Here is a 26,587-nt window from a genome sequence, read left to right as displayed (position 1 = left end):
GAATGTGTCCCACAGATTCTGGTATGTTGTGTCTTTGTTCTCATTGGTTTCAAAGAACATCTTTATTTCTGCCTTCATTTCATTACGTACCCAGTAGTCATTCAGGAGCAGGTTGTTCAGTTTCCAGATAGTTGAGCAGTTTTCAGTGAGTTTCTTAATCCTGAGTTCTAGTTTGATTGCACTGTGGTCTGAAACACAGTTTGTTATAATTTCTGTTCTTTTACATTTGCTGAGGAGAGCTTTACTTCCAACTATGTGGTCAATTTTGGAATAGGTGTGGTGCTGAAAAAAATGTATATTCTGTTGATTTGGGGTGGAGAGTTCTGTAGATGTCTATTAGGTCCACTTTGTGCAGAGCTGAGTTCAATTCCTGGGTATCCTTGTTAACTTTCTGTCTCATTGATCTGTCTAATGTTGACAGTGGGGTGTTAAAATCTCCCATTATTATTGTGTGGGAGTTTAAGTCCCTTTGTAGGTCACTCAGGACTTGCTTTATGAATCTGGGTGCTCCTGTGTTGGGTGCATATATATTTAGGATAGTTAGCTCTTTTTGTTGAATTGATCCCTTTACCATTATGTAATGGCCTTCTTTGTCTCTTTTGATGTTTGTTGGTTTAAAGTCTATTTTATCAGAGACTAGGATTGCACCCCTGCCTTTTTTTGTTTTCCATTTGCTTGACAGATCTTCCTCCATCCCTTTGAGTCTATGTGTGTCTCTGCAGGCGAGATGGGTTTCCTGAATACAGCACACTGATGGGTCTTGACTCCTTATCCAGTTTGCCAGTCTGTGTCTTTTAATTGGAGCATTTAGCCCATTTACATTTAAAGTTAATATTGTTATGTGTGAACCTGATCCTGTCATTATGATGTTAGTTGGTTATTTTGCTTGTTTGTTGATGCAGTTTCTTCCTAGCCTCGATGGTCTTTACAATTTGGCATGTTTTTGCAGTGGCTGGTACTGGTTGTTCCTTTCCATATTTAGTGCTTCCTTCAGGAGCTCTTTTAGTGCAGGCCCGGTGTTGACAAAATCACTCAGCATTTGCTTGTCTGTAAAGTATTTTATTTCTCCTTCACTTATGAAGCTTAGTTTGGCTGGATATGAAATTCTGGGTTGAAAATTCTTTTCTTTAAGATTGTTGAATATCAGCCCCCACTGTCTTCTGGCTTGTAGAGTTTCTGCTGAGAGATCAGCTGTTAGTCTGATGGGCTTCCCTTTGTGGGTAACCCGACCTTTCTCTCTGGCTGCCCTTAACATTTTTTCCTTCATTTCAACTTTGGTGAATCTGACAATTATGTGTCTTGGAGTTGCTCTTCTCGAGGAGTATCTTTGTGGCATTCTCTGTATTTCCTGAATCTGAATGTTGGCCTGCCTTGCTAGATTGGGGAAGTTCTCCTGGATAATATCTTGCAGAGTGTTTTCCAACTTGGTTCCATTCTCCTCGTCATTTTCAGGTACACCAATCAGACATAGATTTGGTCTTTTCACATAGTTCCAAATTTCTTAGAGGCTTTGTTCGTTCCTTTTTATTCTTTTTTCTCTAAACTTCCCTTCTCGCTTCATTTCATTCATTTCATCTTCAATCACTGATACCCCTTCTTCCAGTTGATCGCATTGGCTACTGAGGCTTCTGCAATCTTCGTGTAGTTCTCGATACTTGGCTTTCAGCTCCATCAGCTCCTTTAAGCCCTTCTCTCCATTGTTTATTCTAGTTATCCATTTGTCTAATTTTTTTTCAAAGTTTTTAACTTCTTTGCTATTGTTTTGAATTTCCTCCCGTAGCTCGGAGTAGTTTGATCGTCTGAAGCCTTCTTCTCTCAATTCGTCAAAGTCTTTCTCCATCCAGCTTTGTTCCGTTGCTGGTGAGGAACTGCATTCCTTTGGGGGAGGAGAGGTGCTCTGCTTTTTAGAGTTTCCAGTTTTTCTGCTCTGTTTTTTCCCCATCTGTGTGGTTTTATCTACTTTTGGTCTTTGATGATGTTGATGTACAGATGGGTTTTTGGTGTGGATGTCCTTTCTGTTTGTTAGTTTTCCTTCTACCAGACAGAACCCTCAGCTGCAGGTCTGTTGGAGTTTGCTAGAGGTCCACTCCAGACCCTGTTTGGCTGAGTGTCAGCAGCGGTGGCTGCAGAACAGCGGATTTTCGTGAGACTGCAAATTCAGCTGTCTGATAGTTCCTCTGGAAGTTTTGTCTCAGAGGAGTACCTGGCCGAGTGAGGTGTCAGTCTGTCCCTACTGGGGGGTGCCTCCCAGTTAGGCTGCTCGGGGGTGAGGGACCCACTTTAGGAGGCATTCTGTCTGTTCTCAGATCTCCAGCTGTGTGCTGTGAGAACCAGTACTCTCTTCAAAGTTGTCAGACAGGGACGTTTAAGTCTGCAGAGGTTCCTGCTGAATTTTTGTTTGTCTGTGCCCTGCCCCCAGAGGTGGAGCCTGCAGAGGCAGGCAGGCCTCCTTGAGCTGTGGTGGGCTCCACCCAGTTCCAGCTTCCTGGCTGCTTTGTTTACCTAAGCAAGCCTGGGTAATGGTGGGCGCCCCTCCCCAAGCCTCGCTGCTGCCTTGCAGTTTGATCTCAGACTGCTGTGCTGGCAATCAGCGAGATTCCTTGCGCGTAGGACCCTCCGAGCCAGGTGAGGGACACAATCTCCTGGTGTGCCGTTTTCCAAGCCCGTTGGAAAAGCGCAGTAGTAGGGTGGGACTGACCCGATTTTCCAGGTGTTGTCTGTTACCCCTTTCTTTGACTAGGAAAGGGAACTCCCTGACCCCTTGCACTTCCCGAGTGAGGCAGTGCCTCGCCCTGCTTCGGCTCTCGCACAGTGCGCTGCACCAACTGTCCTGCACCCACTGTTTGGCACTCCCTGGTGAGATGAACCTGGTACCTCAAACGGAAATGCAGAAATCACCCGTCTTCTGTGCCGCTCACGCTGGGAGCTGTAGACCAGAGCTGTTCCTATTCGGCCATCTTGGCTCCACGAGCAAGTCTTTCTTAATTACCAGACGAAACTGCCCACTTTCTCCTGTAAACTCCTATACTACTTTGTACCACCCATTTAGCATGTATCACATTCTACCTTTTTTGTGTCTGTCTCTACAAATCTTTTAATCATTCCTCCCCAAACCCTCCCAACCTACTTAAAGACTTAAGCCCCTACAAAATATTAAAGGTTATTAATTTAATATGTTTGGTTATCTGGCTTCCCCTAGGCACTTCAATTATTTCAGACTTACAGAGTAGAAACAGGAATACAGTAAGGCACATTTAGAGGATTTAGGTGCCATTGTGTTAAATGGTTTATGTGAATCATCTCATTTAATCCTCATAACTCTTCTAGGACTACTGTTGTTATGGACATTTTATGATTATGTTCCATTCATGGATGGCATATAGGTGGATGGCATATAGGTGGGAAGTAAGTCTTTGTGTCCTTGGGATAGGCTGGGGGATAGGAAATGTCCCTTGGGGACGTCTGTTATATACATAACTATTTACATAGACGTACTCATATCATCCTGTACAAATGAAGAAAATGAACCTCAGAGAAGGTAGTTAACTTTGCCAACATCACCTAGCCAGTAAATGCTGCGGCCAGCACTTAAAACCAGGCAGTTTCTAGAGCCCTCACCTTATACTGACTAGGATTACAAGTACCTTATAAATAGAGGTGAAAACTGGAGCAGTGAATACTAAACATGAACCAGGAAAGCAATACAGTCTACTCAGTGCCTGGCACACACTTATAAAGACAACTTTATAAGCATTTGTTATTTTTTATTGAGAGACCACGCATACCTTTACAAACTCAAAGCCATCATTTTATTATATATAGATCAATTGTGCTCATTTGTTACAACTACCCTGGATCATCAAGAATAAATTAAATTATGCCCAATATATGCTACTACTGAAGGCAGGAAGACCACTTTTGTGTCCCTCTCTTCTGAGTTCTAATGAAATGGGGGGAAGGGTGGGCAGGTACTACCACATAACTGAGAACATGTACTTCATCTGTGCTAATCTTTTCTCTCTCTGTATTAATCATGGTTCTCCAGAGAAATAGAACTAATAGACATATGTATGAGTGTATGTGTGTGTGTGTGAGAGAGAGACATATTTATTATAGGAATTGGCTCAGGCGATTATGGAGTCCAAGAAGTCCCATGTCTGCAAAGGTGAACCAGGAGAACCAGGAAAGGAAGTCCAAAGGCCAGAGAATCAACCAGGAACCCTGATGTTAGAGGCAGGAGAATATGTATGTCCCAGCTCAGAGAAAGCAAATTGCCCTTCCCCCAAATGTTTTTTTCTTCTCTTTGAGGTCCTCAGTGGATTGACTGATCCCTGCCAACAATAGTAAGGGCAATCTTCTTTAATCAGTCTACCAATTCAAATGCTAATATAATCTCTTCCAGGAACACTCTCACAGACACACCCCAAAATAGTGTTTTACCAGCTATCTGGGCATCCCTTAGCCCAGTCAAGCTGACACATAAAATTAACCATTACAAATTCTGCCCCTTGTCACCCTGATACCCATAAGCATCTCCTTTAACCATATTTAATCTCCATAAGGCCATAATTCTACCAAACATGCTATAACTATCCTGCATACAACCAAAAACACACTAACACATTCCCCAGAAGTGAAAGTAAAGTTTTTGAGTAATGTTTACTCTCATCCTGATATCCTATAACTTAAATACTATGATATAAAATAAATACTTAAATACTAATATAAAGTTAATACCTCTTATGTTATACAAGGGAATAAGAAAATGAAGATATATGTTTAATATATGTACATATACATATAAATGCCTTCGTAAGAAAATACTCATGGCAATTATAGTCCTTATTTCTATAACTGGTCACATGGTCATAGCTGGTATTTATAATTACCTTCTTTTAGTACTCATTCTGTATTCCCTTTGCCTTCAGCAAGCACCTCAGCTGGTCATGATTCTTTACCTGGTGGGGTGACCCAAACCTTCATTTGTGAAGGGTCTGGGCTATTAGTAGTCCTGCCTGGATTGGGTTATTTTGTGCTGACCTTAATTACAGGGCATGGTAATACTAAGGGATGCCCTAAGGGATCTCCTTATTCCACACATACTCTTCCTTACCTTGATTGTGGAGTAGTAACCCAATTTCCCCTTGGTAGTCAGGATCAGTCACCCCAGTCAACACCGCAACTCCCTTCTTGGATGATTGAATCAGATGCGTAAGGAGCTCAAAGTGGCTAGGTCTTAATTTCCAGTTCAACGGAATCACTGTTGTGTCTCCTGATAGAGGCATTCTTCCTTCTAAAACTAACACCTCTAGGCTAGCAGCACATAAATTTGCAGGAACAGGAAACAAACTTTGCTGGTGGGTCACTGGGGGTAATTATGAGTGGTAACACTCCCATTTCCATCCACTGATTCCTGGACCCATGAATTCTGGTTATGGGAGAAATAGCACCACATATTGGATGCTGATTCAGAGCATATATGGCCTTTATGGCCTTCTGGAGAACCTTGCCCCAGCCCTGCAAGGTATTGCCTCCTAGCTGAGTAACTGAGTCTTCAAAAGGCCATTCTACCAATTTATCAAGCCAGCCGATTCAGGATGTTAGGGAATATGGTAAGACTAGGGACTTCCATGGGCATGAGCCCAGTGCAGCTCTTCTTTGCCAGTAAGGTGAGTTCCTGGTTAGAGGCGATGCTGTATGGAATACCATAGTTTTGGAAGAAAAACTGTGCAGGAAAGGCACATCTGTTTCCAGAGAAAGTGCCTTTTCCACTAAGGACAAAATCCACCATGGAAGTGGTCCAATGTAATCAACCAGCCATCAGGTAGCTGGATGATCCCCCCAAAATGGTATTATATGGGGCTCAGTGTTGGTTTCCGCTGCTGGTGGATTGGGCACTTAGCAGTAGTCATAGCCAGGTCAGCCTTGGTGAGTGGAAGTCCATGTTTCTAAGCACATCCTGCCACCTCCATCCCTGCCACCATGGCCACTTTGTTCTTAGCATGTTGGGTGATGACAGGGGTGGCTAGGGAACGAAGTTGACTAGTATCTACAGAATGGGTCATCCTATTCACTTGGTTATTAAAATCATCCTCTGCCAAGGTCACACTTTGGTGAGCATTGTTTTTTTGTCCATTCAGAGAGATTATTCACATATCTCTTCCCCAAATTTCTTCTTCACCAGTTTTCCAAACATATTCCTTTTAAGTCCCTGACTATCCAGACAAATCATTGGCTACGGCCCATGAACTGGAATATAACTGCACATATGGCCATTCCCTCTTCCAAGCAAAGTGAACAACCAGTCACCCTGCCTAAAGTTCTTCCCACTGGAAAGACCCCCCTTCACCACTGTCCCTCAGGGATGTCCCAGAGAGGGGCAGTAGTGCTGCAGCTGTATACTTCCGGTGGTACCTGCGTATCACGCAGAACCATCTGTAAACCAGGCCCTCTGTCAATTACTTGCAGGGAACTTTCCATGCGACCACACGTGTAGGCTGGGACAAAGAAGGCAGTGTAATTAACAGGAGTGGCATTAGGGCAACTTCTTTATGTAACTTGTGCCTTCAGTGTCTGCTCGGACCTGATCGTGTATTACACTACTTTTATTTGATGATGAAATGTCGTACATGCCCAACGTATGGCTTGGCACGTTAGATAACACCCTATTAATGGTGGGCAGACAGCTCAAACCACATGGAAACTTGGTGGCCCATAGTCAATCAATCAGCATCTCCTAAGGCCCAGCAGCAGGCCTATATCTTTCTTTCAAAAGGGGAGTAGTTATCTTTCTTTGGATGATGGCAGGGTCTTGCTCCAGAGTCTGTGCGGTGATTCACACACAGGGCTCTGTCAAAGTCTCCAAACAACATTCCTATCTGCCACTGACATTTCAAGCACCATTAAATCTGCTGGATTATGTGGCCCATGTGCAGAGCAGCTTGCACAGCAGGCTGGACCTGTTGTAGAGCCCCACTCAAAACTGGCAGTTTTTCTGACACTCCCTTGTTCTGTGCCCCATCTAAACTAGCAGCTTTTCAGATCACTTAGTAAATGGGCCAGAGTAACACACACAAAGAAGGAATACATTGCCTCCCAAATCCAAGCCCACTAGGTATTGTGCCTTTTTGTGTCTTATGATGGAGTCCACATAGCAGATCAGAGCCAACATTAAGACCTGGAGCTGAAACAGTTAAGACTGGGGCAGACACTATAGATATGTACCCTGTAAGAAAGACTTACACTCACTGTTCTTACAGCTTTACTAGGCTTAGCCTTGAGTTAGAAAATGACAGCACGCTACACCATGTCTCTAAGTTACAACTGAAATAAACATAAGTCTTCAAAAGGACTTCAGAAACAAACATTTCTCCATAAAATGACGGAGGAAAGTGGTGGTTTTAACTTAATATTTAGTTGTCAAGGAAACCGCCTCATTCATCACTCCACTTATCCACTCTCTCTCTATGCCCTCAGCCGGCATTATATTCTTCCATAGCACTTAGTACCATCACATGCCACAAATTCACTTATCATCCTCTGCCTTTTCTAGCAGAATGCCAGCTCTTAAGAGCCAAGGATTTGTCTCGTCCACCCATGTGTTCCGAGTGCCCGGAGCAATATTTATTATAATATTTAGTAGGCTTGCAGTACATTTTTGTTGAATAAAATAATCTCTGTACCTATATCTATATAATCACATTTGATAAACATGAATTCTTATTTTGAAGGTGTGGGTTATACAGAAAAATAAAATTCTACATACAATCTACTAGTGTAGCTATGAAAATTTTAATTTCAAAATAAGTATAGAGAAATAAAAAAGTGTATACTGACAGCTAGATATATCTTAACCTTAATATAATGAAATGCCTCTGCTCTCAGAAACCAAAAAACACATGCTTTGAATGCATCACAAATGTGAATAAATCTTTCTGCCCCAAACTTAAGCATCTTTGCTATTAACAAAAATAATTCATTTGCGAAGTAAAATTTAATGTTATATTCTGTACTTTTGAAATTATTTTTTTCAGAAAATAAAGCTAAATTAAATATACCATCCAGCATTTTATATTCAAAATTTCATGATGCTATTTACAATTTATGGATTTATTTATGTATTTTTTTGAGATGGAGTTTTGTTCTTGTCCAGGCTGGAGTGCGATGGTACGATCTAGGCTCACTGCAACCTCTACCTCCCAGGTTCAAGCAATTCTCCTGCCTCAGCCACCCGAGTGGCTGGGAATACAGGCATGCACACCACCACACCTGGCTAATTTTTTTTTTTTTAAGTAAAGACAGGGTTTCACCTTGTTGGCCAGGCTGGTCTCGAACTCCTGACGTCAGTGATTCACCCGTCTTGGCCTCCCAAAGTGCTGGGATTATAGGAGTGAGCCACTGCATGCGGCCTATGGATTTATTTATATGCATTGTCCTTAAAAAATATTTACGCAGCTTCCTGCCTGAAATTTCAATTTCTCTAAATCCTGTTCACAGTCCCCACACTCAAATCATTTATTATAGCTTAACCAACTCTACCAGGTAGAGTTGTTCTCTCTGCTTGCAGAACCTCCAGCACGCTTTCAATGAGTGTAAATACAATTAGTATAAAATCATTTGGCACCTAAAGCTTAAACAATTGAAATAATTAAGGAAAACGAAGAGCACATGTAAGCAGCAGCAGGAGGATTAACTGCCCTGGGAACGAGCCAAGGGAATCCATCTCCAGCGCCCCCCATGTGCCCTAAGCTCTCAGTACTTCCGTAGCTTCCTTAAAGTAAGACAAGTAACCAACTATGGATTTATAAATTTGATAATCAGAGGTCTTTAGAATTCTTTATTATGAGAAATATGGATTCAGCTGCAGGCTTTGGACAGGATGGCAGCTCCAGCTCTGAGGCAAGAGCTGAGAATGGGCTGGCTTGACACATAGATGCTCAAGCCATCCATAAAATACAAAAAGTCAAATTTTAAAAAAGGTTTACTGCAAACTAAAAATAAGCACAAATTTTGATAAAATATTTCATGAAGCTACATATCACAAGTTTACAAGTTACTAGAAGGGACTCCTTTACTGCATGCTGGGAAGATAATTCTCTTCTATGATCCCTAGCCAAACCAAGCTAACTACGGCAGTAATTTTGATAATGCCCCAGGGCTCTGAGCAACCCTGGGATACTTTCCTGTACAAAGTGACAATGCTGATTCATTCCCTCAGGAACAACACAGCCTCATCACACCTCACCCTCAAAAAAACCTTGGCAATCCAAAGCTACTCTGGCAACTATGTTGCTTTGATCACACAGAAAGGAGATCATTGCAATATTACTAAATAACAAAGAATTTGCAGAAGCAGGATTAGTTATCCTTCCATCCTAGGCAGGTCACCAGCAAAATGACTTTAAACAGACATCCTAAGGAGATAAAATTATCTTCTTCAGTTTCCTCCACTATTTCAGTGGTTCAGATTCATCTGTAGACTGAGGCCTTGTTAACTTAAATGGCAGACGGCACAGGGACCCTGATGCCCACCAGGGTCCTCCAGGCGCCAGTCAAAGCCCAAGTGCCCTTTAAAGCGGGGGTCCCTCATCCACCCACCGGCCATAGACCAGTATCGGTCCGTGGCCTGTCAGGAACTGGGCTGCATAGCAGGAGGTGAGCAGCAGGCAAGCCCGCATCAGTACTGCCTGAGCTCCGCCTCCTGTCAGATCAGCAGGGACATTAAATTCTCCTAGGAGCATGAACCCTACTGTGAACTGCTCATGCAAGGGATCTACATTGTGTGTTCCTTATGAAGATGGAACAGTTTCATCCCAAAACCATTCTCTCCCTACTCCCCCAGTTTATGGAAAAATTGTCTTCCACAAAACCTGGTCCCTGGTGCCAAAAACATTGGGGACTGCTGCTTTAAGGGCTCAAAAGAATGAAGAATAGAGAAGGTCCTCATTACCCTTAAAAAATATATCAGAGTACTTGGAAGACAGTGACTTTTCTATCAGTTGTTTTAATTTGTTCTCTAAATCTACTCTTAATTCTAAGGGAACATATAATATGGTATATAATAGAATGCAAAGAAAACATACCAGTCTGTTTGAGACTGTTTGGTGTTTAAGAAAGATATATGTATGTGTATGTGTATATATATATCACAACAATTAAACATTTTATGTATTTACTAAAAATTGATAAAATTCAGAATATCTCAAGACATGCATAAGCATCAAAATAACAAATCAGGCCAGGCTCATGTAAAGTGCCAGCATGCACTGTATTGCATGACCTCCCTGCTCTTCTCAGAAAGGACATTGTGAACCCTCCCCACTGATACAATGTAAATGCAGGGAGCTGCATCCAATGTGTATTAATATTTATATGTATGCTTTGATGAGTTCTAAAAGTACCCCATTATAGGTGCTCATAGGTAGGTAGAACATGAAATGTTATCCTGTCTAATCTGGATAAATAAGTTCCTAAACTAAACTTCTAAAAAAATACTTGACTAACCACACATCTCAGGAAATCCCTGACTTTTCCAATCCTCTACATGGATGAGTCGCTAGAGTATATTTTGCTATAGGATAGTCCAGAGGCCATTACAAGATATAAAAATAGGTGAATAATCCTAAAGCTCTGAATTAAATCTCTCAAAGCAAGGTTACCTTTACATTCCTTCTTTAAGTCTGGCTACAGCAAAGTACAGGAAATGAATGGTGAATTCATAAATAATTCTATAGCTAGATTGCTATAGGCACAAGAAGACGATCATCCACAGACTCAAGCAAAAATGAAAGAAAGGTGGATTCTTAAGCACGTAACACTTTCAACAACTTTGCATATTTTTTATATATAGAAGTGAATTTGTGATTTTATAATCTACCATAATTTATAATCTACCATATGGGAGGGAATTAAGTCACAGTTCACTTAAATCACTTACCAATTAACTTCAACTACCAAATACAATTTCTGTAAACCTAAATCTCTTTACCAAGGGATAGCTCAAGCATTACCTAAACATTCCCTACAGAGGCTTTCTGTGCGGCAATGTCAGAGATGCTCCATCTTAAACAGTCTCTACCATTCCTTATATTTCCAAATTCAGTGATGACTTCTTATAAAGTGAGATGTTAACAGTGACAAAAAACCAAATGGTTGAAAAAATATTAAGAGAGAAGTTCCTGTTAGTTACCCTTATTAGAAGATTTTAAAAAGGAAAGAACAGGGGTTGGGAATGGAGGAGGAAGGGAAGCTATGGCCTCTGAAGAGGATTAAATGATGACCTACATAAAGTGAGGAACACTTAGCATTAATTCTCATAACTTTTTTTTATTTAAAACTTTAGGGCCAATACAACTTTCTAAATCTTTCTGCACACTTTCATTTTTAATTACCCTTGTCTAGTAACACAGCAATATATTACTTTTAAAGAGAACTGGAACACATTTTTCAAATATCACATGCCTCAAGGGATATAATGATAATTTTCAGTTAAATTACATTAACATGCACTACCACTAAAACACATATATACACATCTCAAAAGAACATTATGGCTCTGGAAGCACCCTGAGTTTATAAAGACCCTCGGTCATTCTGAAATGTACAAAGGAAAAATGTGTTCTGCAAAAATAAAGTTTACTTACTTGTATTGATCAGAAATTGATTGGATACACCAGGATGATCTACATCATGTATTGCACTGGCAAAAATTGCTGCAAGAATCTCCAAATCTGTAAACACAGCCTGGAAAATCAGACAATATAGATAATATTACTATTCTACAAAGATATGAATTAAAAGTATAAACAAATGAGAAATCTCTAGAATTTAAATGGAAAACAAAATGGAGCTTCAAAATGTGTTACAATGTGTCAAGGGAGAGTCTTAGATACTTACGAACTTTTAAAGTATAATCTTGGAAGAAAATGTTTTATCTATTTTATCTCATGAGCAAATGTTTTCCATTCACTGTTATTTTTTAAAATATTATTTTAAAACTGAAATTCTTTTAAAAGAAAATAATAGTTTTCTTATTTAAGATGTCTAAGAATATTCTGAAAATGTACATAAAATTAGTAAGACATGAGCAATTATTTTCTTTCATCGAAACCAGGGTTTCTCAACTTCAGCACTATTGACATTTTGGGCCCAATAACTCTCTGCGTGGGAGGCTGTCCTGTGCATTGTAGGATTTTTAGCAGAATTTCTGGCCTCTACTGACAAGATGCCAGTATCATGTACAACTAAAAATGTGATAGCTGTGACAACCAAAAATGCCTCCAGACATTGCCAAATGTCCCTGGTGGTGGCAGGAGGGAGAGAAAGGGGAAGAGAAACCATTTCCAGTTGAGAATCACTCACCCACATGGTAAGGATTAACACAATTTTATAATGAAAACAAACTGAATTATAAAATATATTTCTTAAAAACATATTTTAAGAAAATCAAATTGCTTTAGTAAACAACTAATGAAATAACTTCTTAGGATTTAGAAAAATTAAACTATTTCCTTCTAATATATTCTATGAAAAAATATCAATATATTGCTTATGTTTTATAAAACGTTCTTTGGCCTATAAATAAAAGCTGTCAGACTAGATTTCAAGAAAACAAATTCACAAAAAGTGAATAAGCCAGATGTGCTTTATGAAACGTCCAGTGGATCATTTCAAAGAAGCAATATCATAAACAGATCAATCACTAAATCTGTGACCAACTTTCATAAGCAAAATCCATCAAAGACTTGTCTATTAACTATAGCATTTTCCCCCATAAGTCAATAAATTATACTTCCAATGAATCCAATTATATCTTCTCCATTGAAAACCCTTCAGATAAAAGTTTAATTGACCTTTATGAGGGGCAAGTTAGTGTTCTTGAAATTTTAGAAACAGATTTACCTCCAAAGCAGGTGTAGATAATAGCACATGAGTAGACTGGACAACATCGGCAGCATGGATATTGTTGTGATAGGCCACATCAGCATGATAATGGTCTTCGAGAGTCATAAGATATGTAATTAAAGTATCTACTGGAATTTTAAATGTTTTTAATAAATCCCGTTCCTGTAGGAAAAAAAATCATCTTAACATTTTTGTCTTTGTGAAAAATTTCTCCATAGAGTATGTTTAAAACTAGTGTTGCCAGTGGATAACCTGGAAATGGCAATTGCACTCTCACATGTCTAGTGAGGAAAATGGGAACCTTTGAGAAGATCTAGGGACTTTGGGACAAAACCAGAGTTGGGTTGTCCTGCTGGAACCCAAGAGTACTACGCCCTAGCTGGACGGTGTCAGGAATGAGGTGCCAACTCTAAAAGTTTCTGTGTCCCATTATCATGGAGGCAGCTCCAGTCAAACACTATTAACTCAACCCTTGCATCACACCAACTAAAAATCAATATCCTCTCTAGGGCTGAAGTTTCCCATTCCAGTCCCAAGGTATCTACAACAGCCTCAACTTCTCATTTAAATCCCACCCTGAGCTGGAGCAAAGGGTCAATAAGAGAGAAATGGATATGAAGAAAGAAGCAGGACACAAGAAAGTGACTGAAAAAACTATATTCTAAGGTTAACCAGCAGGGGCTTTATTCATTTTTTTTAAGTTAGTACTCCATTCTGTATGCCAGTCAGGTTCAGATGACTAAGATGATGTCTAAATTATTATTTTAATAAATTGCTTCAATTTGGCTATATCACATCTTTTTCTTAAATGCAAAAAAATAACAAAATTGATGTATTTGTGGTTTATCCACACTCCACCTTTCTGTATCTTTACTTGTCCCTTGGCAAAGGAGCAAATAAGGATAAAAGTATAAAAATAAGCAAGAGATGGGGAATATTAAAAAAGACAAAATGTATGCACAAGCTACAGACTGGACATTAAGTTCCTAAATAAAATAAATGTAATAGAACTCAACCACATTACCTGAAAAATGGTGTGCATGATAACAGTCAAGGGCCGGTTACCAGACAACTCTGCTATTCTGAAAACATGAAGACCCCATTTGTTCACATCTTCTAGTTCCTGGAGTAAAAAAAAAAAAAAAAAAAAGATACTAAAATATTAGAAAGTGGAGTAAATTATGACTCAAAGAACACAATCATTTAAAAATTACAGACTTTAGGTGGCCGGGCATGGAGGCTCAAGCCTGTAATCCCAGAACTTTGGGAGGCTGAGGCGGGCAGATCACTTGAAGTCAGGAGTTTGAAACCAGCCTGCCCAACATGGTGAAACCCCATCTCTACTAAAAATAAAAAAAATTAGTCAGGTGTGGTGGTGTGTGCCTGTAATCCCATCTACTTGGGAGGCTGAGGCAGGAGAATTGCTTGAACCCAGGAGGTGGAGGTTGTAGTGAGCCAAGATTGCGCCACTGCACTCTGCACTCCAACCTGGGCAACAGGGCGAGACTACGTCTCAAAACAAACAAACAAAACAAAACAGACTTCAGTGTAAAGATTGTTAGATTTTTTAAACAATGATTCATTTTAAATGTTAACAGACACACCATGGAAGCATAGGCAAACTTTAGGCACATTTACTTAAATGTACTGAAAACTGAATAGTATGGCTTAACCTTATGTCTTTGACATTACAACATATTTATGTACTTTAAGTATCAATCACAAAGCACTTCTTTAATGGATAAAATCTACTCACAAAACCTTAACTGTTTTCCTAAAACCCAGAAGACATGACAGATTTCTAACTTTTTAAGGCCAAACAATGAAATGAAGATGCAAATAATCGCCCCCCAAGCCCCTAAAACATACATACCAAACCCCCTGTCTAAGGCACTTTAAAAGGAGCTTTATAAAATGCCTTCCCATCTTCAAAAAGAAAAATAAAACTCCAATTAATTTTTCTATCCATTTGAAAGACTAGAAGTGAAAATTCATGAAAGGGCATCATTTAATATTTATGATCCTGATCTTTGAAATCATCATACCTTGGCAAGGACATCTTCTTGTTCAGTTTTAACTCCAAACCTTGGGATACTTGAATTAGTCAGACTAGAGCTGTGCATCAATTTCTTGACTCCACTGATCTGAGACATTGGTCTTTTCTTTTTCTCCTTTTCCTTCTGAGTTGGAGAAGGAATTTCCACTTCATGTTGCTTATCTTGAGAAATTTAGAAAATGTTCTATATTATTAATTCTATCTGTTTTATATTGTCATATGCATAACTGGAAGGATTGTAATTGATCATTATATATTCCAGGAAATGTTTCCAACTAAAAAGTTTCCTTTTAGAGAGTTCAGTATTTACATTTGAATTGGACTTAATTTGATATCTTCAAACACAAAATTAAGCAAATAAGTTCCATTACAAAATAATATCAAATGTATTCCATGGTTACCTCTTTGATACAATGTCCTAATAAAAAATGTTGCAAGACTTAGCATGACAGCAGACTCAGAATACACAACAGGTGGTTATTTCCACTGTTCATCAATTCAATTCCTATTTGAAATTGACTTAATGAACTGAAAATTGTTCTTGCCAACTAATGACTACAGTTTCAATACATATTTTGAAATGGTAGAAACTTTATACACAAATGTCATGAAAACAGCAGTATATAAAACAGCTAACTGAAATGGGTAACACTGTGGGAGTTGAAACAGCAGGTTTTGGATGACTTAGATTAATTCTGCTACTTTTTATTTCTGTATGATAGTGAGATAAGGGTTAAATCCCCAGGTTTTATGGGAGCATAGAGAATCATAAATATTACCTGATAAGTGAATACGTACATAAGCTAATTGTGTTCTATAGTAAAAGACCTAAGATATCTTCATACTTTCATCCACGATTTCAAGGCAGTGATGAGTAACTCTAACGCATCCTTTTACATAGAACATGTTCCATAAGTATTTAATAAATGTTAACTATATATAACAGCAATTTTGTTTTGAAGGTAAGTCTAGGATACATTCAAATTGCTGACCTTTATTTACTGCATTTTCTTTCTGTGGATGAGGTACAAGAGTTGTCCCAGGACACCAAACTCAGCTATTATTAGCAAACTTTTATTTAGCATTTGTATTTTATCTACCCACCAGTTTACTAGGCTTGATGTCCATGAGACTGTCAGTTCATCGAGGGCAGGAATCATTTCTAATTTATCATTAAACACCTATTGCCCAACAATGGCTGGCATTTAATAAGAATTTGTTGAATATATGAATAGATCTCTCTATAAAATATATTTTACAGTTTGGTACTATGAAAAAATGGCAATATGTAATCTTAATTCGAGAATTTCTTTTTTTTTTTTTTTTTTGAGACGGAGTCTTGCTCTGTCGCCCAGGCTGGAGTGCAGTGGCGCGATCTCGGCTCACTGCAAGCTCCGCCTCCCGGGTTCACGCCATTCTCCTGCCTCAGCCTCTTCGAGTAGCTGGGACTACAGGCGCCCGCCACCACGCCCGGCTAATTTTTTGTATTTTTAGTAGAGACGGGGTTTCACCATGGTCTCGATCTCCTGACCTCGTGATCTGCCCGCCTCGGCCTCCCAAAGTGCTGGGATTACAAGCGTGAGCCACCGCGCCCGGCCTAATTCGAGAATTTCTAAAGTCCTGAATAAAACTAAGAAAATGTACTTTGTCACCTGCAACTCTAAAACTCTGAGGTGTATAGTGTCAAATTATTAATATGATGAATGAAAAGAAATAGAACTTCTACCACTTGTTTGGTTTCCAAAATGAGTTGGCACCCCAATCCTCCTACAAAAACAAAAAAGCAAACAACTGAAGAAAAAATTTTAATTGCATGTTGTTATTCTCACCTAAGAATGTGTTTGAGATAAACTCTGACACTTGATTTCCAGACCGACTCATTTCAGAGAGATGGGTGAGCTCCCGATTAAGCATCCTTTTAAACTGAAAAACAGAAAAGTAAAATGAAATAATAGAAGAGGAAAGTTTAAGTGAGATATATATGCATACTCTGAGATACAGAAAGATATGCCCAAAGAATTTTTAAGTTGTCCTGACAATTTAGAACAGTGCCTTCTAGCAGAACTTTCTTCAGTGAGGGAAAAACACCATAATCTGTGCTGCCAATTACAGCAGTCATTAGCCACAGGTGGTTACTAAGCATTTGAAATGTGGCTAGTGCAAATGAGAAACCAAATTTTGAATTTTATTTAATTTTAACTATTTTTAATTTGAATAATCACATATGGCTGATGGCCACCATATTGACCAGCACAAATTTAGACTCTCAAGGGCTGAAGGGAAAATCAGGAGAAATAAGCAAAGAAAAGGGAATTAAAAATTAAGATGTATTATTAGTTATTTAGAGAAGAGAGAAACTAATTTATAGCACATAAAAGTGTTGCCATACAATAAAACATGGAATGCTTTCTTCAATTAATTTATCATTAGCAGAAATGAATATATATACTGATCGAGGGCTTAAAATTTAATCTTTTACTCCAAAGCAAAACTTAATAGACTTCAGTACTCTTCCGGAACTATGGAGAAGTAAAATATTTAAATAAATACTGTATAATGTTTCCTTTTAAAAGTTGTTTTTCAAGTAAGAGTATAACATTTATTGTTTCTCAACATCCACAAAATTTACTGTTTTCCCAAGTCACTAAATAGGAAACAGGTCAATTTTCAAGAATCTACTTCACAATTTTTATTACTGATGCCATAGTGCCTATTTCATTGAAAGAAACACTGGAATTAACCTACCAACACCACATGGCATTACCAGTATCCAAAACTCCCAAAGATTTTATGCTTCTCCCACCCCCATCAGTTGTTTCTCAAGCATTTCAGAGTCCTTTGACTCTGAAAACAGCCCAACAAGGCCTTTTAATAAGCCTTTAATATTTGCCTTAATATACAGAAACAATATATTTTTTCTATACATAAACTGCTATTAGATACTTGACAAAAAAAGTCAGACACATTAATCATCAGATTAGCCTTTAAAATTTGAAATTTCACCATAAATTCTCAATTAAGTATGAAGGTAAGTGTTGAGTTTATATTTTAGTAATGTTTGAAATATAATTCTTACTCAGTATTTAATTATTTAGAATTATTTTGCTTCTCTGCATAATTCATACCAAGATGGCCTAACTCTATACCGTTTGCTAAATAACTTCCAAAGTCAATCTTATAGACCATCTAGATTAAGTTTTAACTCAGCATTTAACTGTTATCAAAACAAACAAAAAAACCCTCAACCATTTCAATGGACTGTTGGATGAGAGAAATGTTTATTCGCATTCCAGCGTAGTCAAAAACAAAGAACTCATCATTTACATTGGGCGTATCTCCTAATGCTTTCCTTCCCCCCTCCCCCCACCCCACAACAGGCCCCGGTGGGCCTCCCCTTCCTGTGTCCAAGTGTTCTCATTGTTCAATTCCCACATGTACCCTAGAACTTAAAGTATAATAAAAATAAAATAAAATAAAATAAATGCTGGGGAAAAACAAAAACCAAAGAACTGGCATGACCAGTACAAATTCTGGTTGTTAAATTACTGGTCTAGAAAGCTTAGTCTCAAACTCAGGAACACTAAATTCACTTCTTTGTTCATATGTTTTTATAACTCCTTTCTAATTATAAAAGGTACATGTGCTACAGAAAATTCAGAAAGCTATATCGAAAAAAAGAAAATAATGTAAATCCCCACTGCTGGAAGATAACCACAGATAATTTGTTAAATTTCCTTCTATGCCTTTTTTCTACCCATGTATGTGAATACATATTTTTAAAACTGGCATCAGGTGGTATACAGAACATAGGTTACTGCTTGTGTTCACTCAGCATTATATCTTATAACCTACTAAAAAAAAATTGTGCCTTCTAAGAATATTTGTAGACATTTATAATAGAGTTCAAAATTTTTTCTGTCCCTTTTTACAAAGTTATGTTTTCTTGAGTAAATTATGGGCTATCAAATAATTTAATGAGCTAATATAGAAAGTGTCTTCTATTTAGCCTGGCACATAGTAGATGCTCAATATTATTTGAGTTCCTTCTCCCAGCTCACTTTCTGGCACTCAGTCCCTAACTTTTGGGCCTTTTAAAGTAATAGCTGATTTTTATCATTGCAGGTCAGACAAATGAAGGATTTGACTATAGTTTTAACCATAAAAATAGTTACTTAAATAGCTAGCTCCTCTTTCTCAAATCCCATAAAGAACTTGGAAGAGCATTAGTATGGGAAACCATAGCTATGTCTCAAAAGCACAGCTAAAATGTTATGCATACACAGGTTTAAAAAAACTCTTTGCTTAAGACTTGGAGCCAACCCAAATGTCCATCAGTGATAGACTGGATTAAGAAAATGTGGCACATACATACCATGGAATACTATGTAGCCATAAAAAGGGACGAGTTCATGTCCTTTGCAGGGACATGGATGAAGCTGGAAACCATCATTCTCAGCAAACTAACACAGCAACAGAAAACCAAACACCACATGTTCTCACTCATAAGTGGGAGTTGAACAATGAGAACACATGGACACAGGGAGGGGAACATCACACACCAGGGCCTGTCAGCGGGTAGGGGGTTAGGGGAGGGACAGCATTAGGCAAAATACCTAATGTAGATGACAGGTTGATGGGTGCAGCAAACGACCATGGCATGTGTATACCTATGGAACAAACCTGCACCTTCTGCACATGTATACCAGAACTTAAAGTATAATAATAAAAAAAATTTTACTTTACGGATAAATTCACACTTGGAAAAATATACTCATTAGGCAAAGCATATTCCAAAGAAAAGAGTCTGCTAAACATTTTAAACACATTCAATGAAATATCTCTTTGACCTAAAATTATTCATGTTATGAGCTAAAAGTTGCTATTAAGAACTACCTGGTCATGACAAAGTTCTTTTTCTAATAAAAGATGGGAGAAGAGGCAAGGCTTTCACCATTGCTAGAATCTCAGCAGTCTATACAGGAACTGCTGCCCTCCTTGCACTTCTCTCAATAAAGCGAAACAAGGGAAGCCTTCTGGGAGTGATTGATAAAGATAGATAGAGACCCAGTTATCACAGGTTCATCTTCTAACTTGTACACAACCTAGTATAAGGATTATGTTGCCCAAGGAGAACATGTGGATGCTACCTGCAGATATGGTACATATACTATTGGATTTTTCTAAAAGAATATAAAGAATGAGCAGTTTGCTTAAACAATTCACCAAAATAGCCAGTTAGTACAGATAACTGAAGAAAAAAGCCAGTAAAAGGAATCTAAATATTGTACAGACTAGATAAGTGACATACTGCATGTTCCATTTTTATCTTTCTGGTCATACACATTATTCCCAGAGTACTTTCCAGCCTTTGTTTAAAACACAAAAACATGGATTGGAGAAATCCTCCATCACATGCCCACCTCCCAACCAAGGTTTATAAGGGACTCCAAGGAAGTCAACATTTCATTTTAACATAATTATAAAAGACAATATTTGAAGCAATTACCTCTCTTCTCTAGGGAGACAGTATAAGGAATTTCCTAAAGATAATTTTCAAGCATACATTAAGTTATAACACAAGGGTATTTTCTAAAAGGAATTAACATTGTTTTCCTTTTTTGCTATCCATATAAAACTTTCAGTCCAGCAAAGCTAAATTAATAACCACAAAAATTACCATAAGTGCTTTCTCAACTGGTAGTTGATCTCACAAATTGGTTTTGGAGTGCATAGCTAGATGTATTTAAAAAATGCACTAGATCATTCAACAAGCATTTAAAAGTGATACTTCTCTCATCTAAAAATAATTGTACAATATTTACTAAGATAAGTACATAAAATTACCAAAGGGGGAAGGACTGATTTAAAGCTAATACAATGTATTCTTCTGGGAATCCCATCATATTTCTCAATTAATAAATTTAGAAGGGACAAAACATTAAACTGCCGTTTGAAAAGAACTGATTGTAAAATGCAGAACCATTTAAGCATTTAGTTTATTTTTTTAAGTGACCTCTACATATTTTCCATTGATGAATTTCTAATTGTTTTTGGCCTAAGTAGTCTGAAAACAATACACAGATTTAGGGTTGCAACTAAAAAAACAGGGGAGGATTTCTAAGTGAATGCTTTCGAATCCTTTGTTCTCATTATACATCAGAATGTCTGTGTACAGCAGTTAAGGCATAAACGAAAGTAAAAATGCAGTTGAATCTGAATACTGTATTTTGCTTTTCAGAACTGCAATTCTTCAATTTACATTATGCATTTAAGATTGCTCAGGAAGCAAACTAAAATAATAAAACAAAATTAAAATGTTCTTAAATGTAATCTTCTTTACTTCTACATCACGCCAATGTGCTACTGGGTATATTATATATCATCCCAATATATATTTAAGGAGGTGGTATGGGTCCAATAGTAAGAAAATTTGCTTATTTTTTCTTGACAATATTCTGCTTAAAATCATTTGAATATGCTGCACTGTGATGCATTACAAGTTTGGTAGATATCAGTATTCAAAGTTATTTAAACAAATACTCCATTGACTGCATAAAAATAAGTCCTTCAAAATGCATTAAGACCAAATTATATCTATATTTGCTATGTTTACATGTTTTTAAAGGTATAGTATTAAACATAAAGCTGTCCAGGAAAATTTTTCCTCAAAAAGAAAAGTACTAAAATTCTATATTTAGATTCTTGGCAATATTGTTCATAATCATAGTACAAATGGCTCATAATCATAGTACAAATGTGAAGCCCTTCAAAAATACATCAATTGTGAGCTGGCTAAAAGCTAGGAGCTGAATTCTGGGGGATAATGAGGGCTTCTTATATTTACTCTCTATACTTTTCTGCATTTCTGTAGATTTTTAGCCAAGAAATGGCTAATAAAATTCATATAATGGAAGTCTATATATTTTAAAAACATTTTTAAAAATCTGAATCATCCACAGATTTAAAGGGAGGTAAGGAATCATGACTACTTGGACAACCAATACTGAAATAAGTTTTCTAATCTTTTTAGAATTCAAGTAAATCTCTAAAACAAAGGGGAACTTGTCCTTCAAAAAGAAAGAAACAAAGCAAACGACAAACACTCCAGTCTGAAAAATCTTCAGAGTAACAGAAAATGAATCTTTTAAAATGTGTTGTGATTGGCTCCCGGGTTCAAGTGATTGGCTCAAACATCAAAAATCTGTGAAGTGATGTTTCATTTAGGACTGAATAAGGTTTTTCTACCTCCTTCTATTGTGGAGACAGGATCACAATGCTAATGTTACCACAGGGCATGCAAAAAGCCTGCCAAGCATGGACACAATCTTATTAAATTGTTTACTAATTCATTTCTTGAGATTCACAGAACAGTGTAATAAGAACTTTGTTCAGTTTTGCAAGTATAATAGACAATCAAGTTTTCACTTTAATATCACTTACATAGTTAAGTAATGCCAATTTTTAATGTCACCTAGGGCTTTATAGCTAAAGGTGAAAAAAACGTATTCCTCATCAGGTTAAAGTAGTATAGATTTTTAGAAACAGCCACAAATTAATTTTATAAACTTTATGTGCAACATACTAACTGGAATCCATAAATCAGTATAAGTAATTTAGCCCAATAATTTACTTGCAATGAATGTATTTAATTATCATATATTTTTCAAGCACAATTCAAACATATACCACATGACAAACAGAAGAATCACTGCATATCTAAAAAGCTATTTTAACACGCAAACTACAACTGATGAAAGTTATACAATCTTATCTTGACCACTATTAACACGTATTTCTTCCTAGTTCATGTGTAAGGAAAGAATACAAAATTGCTTAGAAAGCTTAGACTCTACTATAATTTGTTGAAACTACCAGTTATGTAATCAGAGTAAGGAGTTTTCAAAAGCTAAATAAGTCTTACCTTTATGTAGCCCCAAGACACTGACAGTAAATAGTTTGCTTCAGGCATTTTTGATTGATTATATATGTGTGTAAGCTCTAAAATGTATTTAGCTTCAAAATCTCGATACTTTAACAACCTCCACAAGCCACGCAGAGTATGAGTTTTTAAAGATTTTTGGTAATTAAGTATACATAAGAAAGCCTCGCATTAAATCCCATCCAGCCGTCTTCCCATCGAATACATGCCATTTGTAAGACTCCAGAATGGCACAAAATTCAGCAACTATTCGGAATAAAGAAAATCCATGTGATAGAGGAGTATCTAAAGATCTAAGGGTCTGCATCTTTCTCTCCCGAGCTCCAGGGCTTAATGAATAATGTATGTCAAGATGCTTAGTTGCAAGAAAGGCTAGTCCTGTCAAAAGCTACCAAATAAGGAACTGCAGGGAAGCCGGGAAGAGTGACAAGAAGCCCCTCCCATAAAACCCCAACTCTGCACCAATTGCATTCCGGCTCTTAGCCTATAAGGCGAGGGGGTGTGGCCTCGGTGCAGGCTGCTTTGGGATTGGTTGGCAAGGGCCAGCCTCTGGGGAGGCTTTCTCCTCACCCGACAAACGCCATTGAATAATGGTATCCCTGCAGCTCTGAGGCCACCCTGAGAAAAGATGAATGGGGCTTCCTTCTCGCAGTGATGAATAATGACCATAAAACTCCTCAAAATTCATAGTTCATTCTTAAAGAAGAATTGCCCATCCTTTTGGAGGGCATTTTCTATGAATTTTAATGTCCTCTGGCTTCCCTTCCTTCCAAATAAAAACTGCTACAAAAATGGCAATCGAGCATTTTAATTGCTTCCCTCTCTCAAATCCAAAACAAGTGGCTCCCTGGTGATGTAGAAGTAACTGTAGTTCTCCCCTCATCCAACATAAAAGCATAGGGATTAAACAATACGACTAATGTCCAGAATTCACAGATGGCAATGACACATTCCCTCACCTGTGTGGCATGGCTGCTCTCAGCTCCTTTTGTTTCTATTGTTATGTATGACAGAGTTCTAAAACCTTCAAAATCTAGGGGTGGGACCACTTATAATTCTGGGGGGAGGGAAATCTGAAAGCTAGGGCACTGTGTTTGCATAAGGAATGCAGTGTTTTGTATATAGAACTCAGGATCTGTATTTTGATCAGAAGAGAACATTTTATTTATTTATTTATTTATTTAGAGACAGAGTCTCGCTGTCGCCCATGCTAGAGTGCAGTAGTGCAATCTTGGCTCACTGTCACCTCTGCCTCCCGGGTTCAAGCGATTCTCCTGCCTCAGCCTCCCAAGAAGCTGGGATTACAGGTGCCCACCACCACGCCTGGCTAATTTTTGTATTTTTAGCAGAGACGGGATTTCACCATGTTAGCCAGGCTGGTCTCAGACTCCTGACCTCAGGGGATACGCCCACCTTGGCCTCCCAAAGTGCTGGGATTACAGGTGTGGGCCAACGTACCCAGCCAGAACAGAACATTTTAATAACTGTACACAGAGTTAAGAAAGGAATGAGTGGCTCTTAGGAATCCAGAATTGAGCTCAAGAGTAATCAGACATTTTATGAGGAGGGTTAAATGAGAAATCAAAGTTCTTTCCAGAAAAACAGCATTTTCTATTCGGTTTGGTGTAGTATTACCCTGTAATTTTAATACTAAAGAGGTCTTGTGGGTGAGAAACGAGGAAAAACTAGGTTTTAGTCGATTTTAACATATATTTCTGTGCATTTTATCTCCTCTCCATCTCAAAGCCTGTGCTTACTACTCTGTGCTTCAACTTGCTGGTATGGTTACTCTGCAGTCTTCCTGACATTTAACTATTTCCACATGTGGCATGTCTGTCTTAGCATGCTCTCTGATAAGCACTCCCGTAACACTTTGTCTCTCTGAGTTTCTACTGGCCCTTTGCTGCTACAGTCCTCTGCTTTTGTTAACATCTGTTGTATTCATTTCCATCACTCTTACTCCTCTACAAAAGGAAGAAATTAAAGCTCCAACATTCCACTAAAGCTACCCCCAGAGGAATACTAAGGTCTTCCTTTTCTCTGGTCTCCCTACTTCTCTGAAGTATTCCACATGTTTGATCATTCCTACTACTCTCCCTCAACTCCCAGGATCCTGAACTTCTTTAGTTTTCCCTGGGCCCACAATCTTCAATGACCACTTCTAACTTGAACTTTAGTGCCATATTTCTGAATACAAGATTCTCCTCTTGAATGCCCTGCTAGTCACGACAAACATTTTCAAAACTGTGAGACATTTTTCTATTTAAAGTAGTTCTTAGTATAATTACTTCCATTTCAGTCAGTGAGCCTATATTTCTTCCAGTATCTCAGATGGAATCTGTGACTCTTTCCTACCATTCAAGAGGTGTTTCATGTGCGTCAGACACTGTCAGGTGTTTAATATAAACCATCTAGCTGAATCCTTGAGTAACCCGGCATGTTCCTCTATACGGCATCACCTTCCCTCCTTCATTCAACTTTGTTAGTAAGCCCTATCTTTTATCCAAAGCTGTTTCTTTCAGTTTGTTCCTTGCCATTACCCCTCCCGTAATTTCAATCCAAATATTTAAAAGACTGAGAGAAATAGAAAGTAACTTTGATATCACCCCCTCTAACTCCCTCATTTCCATATAAAGTTGAGACCTAGAGAGAAAAAATGATTTTCCCAGGTTCACTCTGGTACTGAGAACAAGAATTGCAAGTTTAAATCTTTTGTGCACAATCACTGACAAATAATCTTTTTAGTGTGTCAGCTTCCTCATCCATAAAGTGGATTACTGTGGCAGCTAGTCTCCAAAGATAATGAGCCACACTGTCCTATGTTGAATCTGAGTTGGCTTGTGTAACCAACAAGTGATGGTGCATGACTGCTGAGGCTAAGTCATAAGAAATCTTGCAGCTCTCATCCTGCTTTCTTTGAATGTGCTATTGGGACCCCTGAGCCATTAGGTTGAAATAAAGAAAAAAAAAAAAAAAAAGGTCTGACTACTCTGAGAGGCTATGCTACAAGAAGTCCATGTTAACTTCACAGACAGTGAAGAGAGAAAGTGCAAGAGAGCACTTGCACAAGAAAGAGCACACACGCCTGGCCAGTCTTCAGCAATGCCAGCCACCCCAGCCCAAGGCCAGACCTGAGGGGCAAGAAGCCATCTTAGCCATCCAGCCAGTTCAGCTTTCAGATAGCTACCACTGGGCTGCAACCATATGAGGAATGCCAAGCAAGAATGTCTAGCCAAGACCAGTTAACCCACAAAGCCATGAAAACTAATAAAAATACATTCATATTTCAAAGTATTAGGTTTGAAGTAATTTCTTACATAGCAATAAATAACCAGAACAGATATAGTGAGGATTAAATGAGACCATATATGCAAAGCACTTAAAACAACAAATGGTACAAAGTTGAAGATAAGTAGGTATCAGACGATTAAGATGACAGTGACAATGATCATTATGATAATCATTCTATTATGCTAATATTTTAAAAAATTCCCTGGTTTATCATTTGTTTTTAAAATATATATATTATATTTCCTTTCAATTGCATCACAGCACTCCATGTCTCAGGGCCAAAATGCTGTAATTGCTTCTTAGCTCATCTTCTTGCCCCTGGCTTTTCCCCTTTTAATCTCATATTGACCTCTACTGCCAGATCAATTTTCCTCAAATCCAGCCGCAGCCTGTTACTT

The 26,587-nt window shown here is 38.1% G+C and overlaps 1 protein-coding gene across 14 annotated transcripts in view; it reads right to left on the bottom strand.

The window, feature by feature from the left end:
• PDE4D (phosphodiesterase 4D) overlaps positions 1-26,587 on the bottom strand; it is a 1,541,788-nt gene that overhangs the window by 12,030 nt on the left and 1,503,171 nt on the right. For 13 of the 14 annotated variants that reach the window (XM_055252913.2, XM_063622613.1, XM_063622612.1 and 10 more), the window contains 5 exons: positions 16,789-16,882; positions 14,949-15,121; positions 13,928-14,026; positions 12,901-13,065; positions 11,643-11,742 (listed from right to left, as the gene is read on the bottom strand). In XM_055252913.2, the coding sequence (XP_055108888.1) occupies positions 11,643-11,742; positions 12,901-13,065; positions 13,928-14,026; positions 14,949-15,121; positions 16,789-16,882 (631 nt within the window). Of the gene's footprint in view, positions 1-11,642; positions 11,743-12,900; positions 13,066-13,927; positions 14,027-14,948; positions 15,122-16,788; positions 16,883-22,880; positions 23,493-26,587 lie in introns of those variants that run through there. The other variant, XM_055252923.2, reaches the window with a different exon arrangement.

Source organism: Symphalangus syndactylus, chromosome 18 (assembly GCF_028878055.3).
Source record: "Symphalangus syndactylus isolate Jambi chromosome 18, NHGRI_mSymSyn1-v2.1_pri, whole genome shotgun sequence".
Lineage (NCBI taxonomy): Eukaryota > Metazoa > Chordata > Mammalia > Primates > Hylobatidae > Symphalangus > Symphalangus syndactylus.
This window is presented reverse-complemented; position numbering and strand designations above follow the sequence as displayed.